The sequence below is a fragment of the Panicum virgatum genome, chromosome 5K, assembly GCF_016808335.1.
Source record: "Panicum virgatum strain AP13 chromosome 5K, P.virgatum_v5, whole genome shotgun sequence".
Lineage (NCBI taxonomy): Eukaryota > Viridiplantae > Streptophyta > Magnoliopsida > Poales > Poaceae > Panicum > Panicum virgatum.
In genome coordinates, this window is record NC_053140.1 from 2,446,396 (window position 1) to 2,450,685 (window position 4,290).

The following is a 4,290-nucleotide window of genomic DNA, read 5'->3' on the forward strand; positions in this document are numbered from 1 at the left end:
TCCTTAAAGTTGGTATAGTTAAATAAATCGTCTTGGTACCAGTATCCTGGATGATAGCCTATGTTGATTTTTTCTCAAAAAAAATAAACATATGGTGGTTCATGCGTAATCTTCAGATAATCATTTAGGCCGATTTGTACATTAATTTTCTTATACGTATCTATTTTTTTTGCTTATCCGTTCGTGGTTGTCTATGCCTATGCATCAGATTGGACCTGCATCTAACTTTTCGTGCGTCATTGCAAAAATGCTTTGATGAACTGGTTTCAGAAAAATCCCTTTTGCAAGCGTCTGATAACTCCAAGCTCACCGTTGCATTGCAAACCTGCATCAAACTCGTATCTTGTCTGTACCCGTGCTGCTGCGCACGTGCTTCACGCCCCGACTCGGGCTCATAGACCACGCCGATCCCCCTCCCCTTCGAGTTCGACCCTTCCTTCCCCTGTTCGGCTGTTCCCTTTCCGTTTCGCTTCCTCCTCGGCTCCTCCCAGTTCTCGCCTACATTTCCCACTTTCGCACCCCAAAAATGGCCAAAACCTTGTGAAACGGGGGGGAGCACTAGTGAAAACCCACCCGCGGCTCGCACACCCATCCCATCGACGCCATTGGCACCGCAGCACCCTCGGCCCCGGTGTGCAGAGGCGCTGAATGGCCTTGCGCCTGTAGATTCTGGTCCCTTGCCACCGACCAATCCGGCCGAGGTTTGACCAAGATCGGCAGGCGGCCGCGTGCGTCGGGCTCGATCCGACTCGTCTCCTAGGATGGCAGCGGTGGCGGACGGATCGGCTTCTGCGGCGGCGGCCAAGGAGGTGGAGTACCAGGCCGGCGTGCAGAAGCTGGTGGACCTGCTGTCCAAGTTCAACCCGGCCGCCAAGGAGTTCGTCCCCTCCTCGGCCGCCGCGGCGTCGCCGCCCAAGAAGGCGCTGTCGGCGGACGCGCCGGTGTTCGACTACCACTCGATCGGAGCCGGGAATGGGGGCGTCAAGGACTCCGCCACCGACGCTTCTTTTTACATTGGGAGCCCACAGCGCAGGGTAATAATTCGCAACGCTCCTTTTCGTTCTCGATTCTTCACCAGACGCTGGGGTGGCTTGGATCGGCGCTGTGGTTGTGTGTGCGATTTGATCGCTTCTATCGTAAGTTGTTTGGTAACGATTTGGAGTTTTCTTTCTTATCTTCGTGTTGGATTGCGTTATCGGTTGGTGGTTCCCGTAGTGCGGTGGTTGGCGTTCTTTGGTAAAAGGTTTGTCCTCTTCTTTCGATGTAAAGGTTTGATCTTCACGCGACGCCACTCCATAAGCGCCACCGGTGATGTTCTATCATGCACTTCTGTTCTTTAAGTTGATCTGGTTTTATGTGCGATTGCTTGCACGGCTATGGTGCTTTTAACTCGTTGTTGATTCATTTGATTTGGGTAATATTGTGGTTGCTTCAAGTCTTATCAATTATTTTCTTTTGGTGAAAATCACTAGTTTTTACTATTTTCTCTTTTTCCAGTTATACTAGCAATAGTAGGTAGGTAAGACATTGCCAAGGAACAATTATTTGTAAACTATAGCACCATAACATTTCTCCGTACTAATTGTTATGGAGTGGCTCACTGATCCGTTCATTGTCTGCAACTATCAATGTAGGAAATCTGAAGTTTGAAAAGCTCAATTCAATACCCATACTGAACTTTTGGACATAATGATATGGGACAAAACTTCATTTCAAATCTTTGGTCAATGTTAAATTCAGTTTTTCAATTTTGTGATACTTTCCCAAGATTGCTTCTTTATTTGTTTTATTTCATATTCCCATAGGACTTGCTAGATGATCAGCTGTTTGTAAGAGCAAATATTGGATTCCGTGATCCCATTGAGAAGTACGATGTAAGTTGTAAGGAGTGTTTTTTGTTGTTGTTGTTGTAATTTTCAGAGGTGGAATGGATACATCAACCAAGGAAGGAGGAGGGCAAATGATCGGGCGAGGCGAACAGAAAGAGAAGACAGCATTAGGCAAACTGTTTATGTCTCTGAACTTGACCATACGGTGAGTAGTTGATGGTTACCTACCTGAGCATGCATTGCTATATATTATATATTCTCGGGTTTTTGTAAGATCTAATGATGTTGACCATCTTGTAGGTGACGGAGGAGAGACTTGCTGATATCTTTGCTACCTGCAGGCAAGTAAGTTATTTCATCTGGAAATATTGATTTGTACTGGTACTTGTGTCCTGCAAATATGAAATTGCACTGCTTTATTGCTTGTCCTGGTCAACTAAAGTTATCAAGCAGAGTCTACTAAGTGATCATATTTACTGTTTTGTGTTTTTTCACTTCTAAATGTAACTTCTTTAATTATTAAAGATTCCCCGTCGAAAATATACTTTTTTTAAAAAAAAATGCTGCCACAAACGTTCACAACTGAAAATTTATCAGCTGCTGATTTCCAAATACGTGATAGCTAACTCACTTTCTCTCTCTTAGGTTGTTGATTGCAGAATTTGTGGTGATCCCCACTCAGTTCTTAGGTTTGCATTTATTGAGTTCTCTGATGAGGGTATTATTTATTGACCTAGTACTCTAATAACGTTTTTTTTTCTGTAATAAATCTTTCTTTATGAATTTTGAGTTTCATTGTCTGTACTCTGTAGAGGGTGCAAGAACTGCACTTAACCTTGGAGGGACAATTTTTGGTTTCTACCCTGTTAGAGTCTTGCCTTCAAAGACAGCTATATTACCTGTTAATCCAAAGTTTCTTCCCAGAGTGAGCAGTCTTGCATTTATTTCATGTCCTGATACCATTAAGTAGTATACTATTCCACAATATGCTAATACTGGTGTTGTGTTTGTCTTGTTCCATAGACGGAAGATGAGAAGGAAATGGTTATGCGAACTGTCTATTGTACAAACATAGATAAAATGGTACCCATCTCCTTCTACTCCATGTACTTTATCGTCTTTCACTTATTTGTTTTTTCATTGATACTTCATATTTTGGGATCCTGGATCTTGGGGGCTAGGTCTGAAGGTAATTTCATTAAATTAGATGCTTCGTGACATCATTTGCCTCTTTGTCATGTAGGTTACTCAATTAGATGTAAAGACTTTCTTTGAAGGACTTTGCGGTGAGGTGAGCGATGGAGTCTGCAGTTTTCCGATCCCATCATCAAACATACTATTTAATTAAGGAAAAAACTGCTCGATATATTGCTATATGCTTTACCGGCTAAAGTAGGCTTTCTTTGCAGGTCTCTCGGTTGAGACTTCTAGGGGATAATGTACATTCCACAAGGATTGCTTTTGTTGAGTTTGTTCACGTAAGAACAAAATGTTTTTATTATATGCTTTACTTCTGTTACTTAGCTCCTATTTTTATATTTCAAGTGATATTTGCTGGCTAAATCCTCCTGCACAAAGAACTAGTTTAGATTGTCTATTTTGCATCTCCGTAAAATTGCTTCCATCCTAATATTTGTAATCTCAAAATACTGTACCAGTCATGTCAGTATGTCACTAGTAAGCTCTTGCTATCCCACTACATCTGTTATCCAACCTCTGCATGTGTCATAATCTCTTAATAGCACATGCATGACTAAGTAATGACAGAAGTTTGTTCAAACAACTGTGGTGCTTCTCGCTTTCTCGTTACTTGTGTATTCATCTGCAACATGATCTTGCCCATACAGTCATATGTTATATTTCTTCCTTTCATATTCCGTACCCGTTTCAGATGGAGGTTTTGATTTTAAGTATTAAACTCTGAATCACAGGCTGAGGGTGCCATCTTGGCTCTGAATTGCAGTGGGATGATTTTGGGAACTCTGCCTGTCAGGCATGACCCTCCTTCCATTCCTGGTCTATGTATTTAAGACCGAAAAATCTGAATATTTAGATTTGCTAATGCTGATGGCATTGTGGGATGTTCAGGGTGAGCCCTTCAAAGACTCCAGTGAAGCCACGTGTAAATCGAGTCGGATCTAACTGACACTGCGTAAGCCGAACTGGATTGTTCACGGGAAGGGATCACCATAAGCTTAAGGCTTCCGCGATCCAGTGCGTCAGGATGCATTGGCTTACATTCTTACAAACATTCTCTTTGTACCCTTTTGCAAACCTATGGGAAGGGAACTGGTTAAATCAGACCCTTTTATAGCTTGCATTTGGTTCTCATGTTTCATTCGTCCTGATGGAACTGTCATTAGGCAACCAACCATCACAGTAATTTCTGTTCATTGTTACTGCTGTTAAACTAATCGGCATTTAACGTCTTACCTATGAACTATCACTGTTGTTTGCATTA

At 42.4% G+C, this 4,290-nt stretch overlaps 1 protein-coding gene across 1 annotated transcript; it reads left to right on the plus strand.

Annotated features, from left to right (window-relative positions):
- Positions 1-421: 421 nt before the first annotated feature.
- Positions 422-4,290, plus strand: LOC120705629 (polyadenylate-binding protein-interacting protein 9-like). The gene is made up of 10 exons (XM_039990076.1): positions 422-1,034; positions 1,921-2,034; positions 2,130-2,174; positions 2,475-2,547; positions 2,642-2,754; positions 2,853-2,912; positions 3,073-3,120; positions 3,239-3,307; positions 3,761-3,822; positions 3,918-4,290. Exons 1-10 carry the CDS (start codon positions 762-764, stop codon positions 3,973-3,975), a joined length of 915 nt encoding a protein of 304 aa, XP_039846010.1. The 5' UTR covers positions 422-761; the 3' UTR covers positions 3,976-4,290.

What these genes read in the sequence shown, in the direction of transcription:
- LOC120705629 (XM_039990076.1), top strand. Translation starts at nt 762, where the DNA reads ATGGCAGCGGTGGCGGACGGATCGGCTTCTGCGGCGGCGGCCAAGGAG. An exon ending in TCTTTGCTACCTGCAGGCAA is followed by an intron (nt 2,175 to 2,474) that starts GTAAGTTATTTC and finishes TCTCTCTCTTAG; the next exon opens with GTTGTTGATTGCAGAATTTG. An exon ending in TATTGAGTTCTCTGATGAGG is followed by an intron (nt 2,548 to 2,641) that starts GTATTATTTATT and finishes TGTACTCTGTAG; the next exon opens with AGGGTGCAAGAACTGCACTT.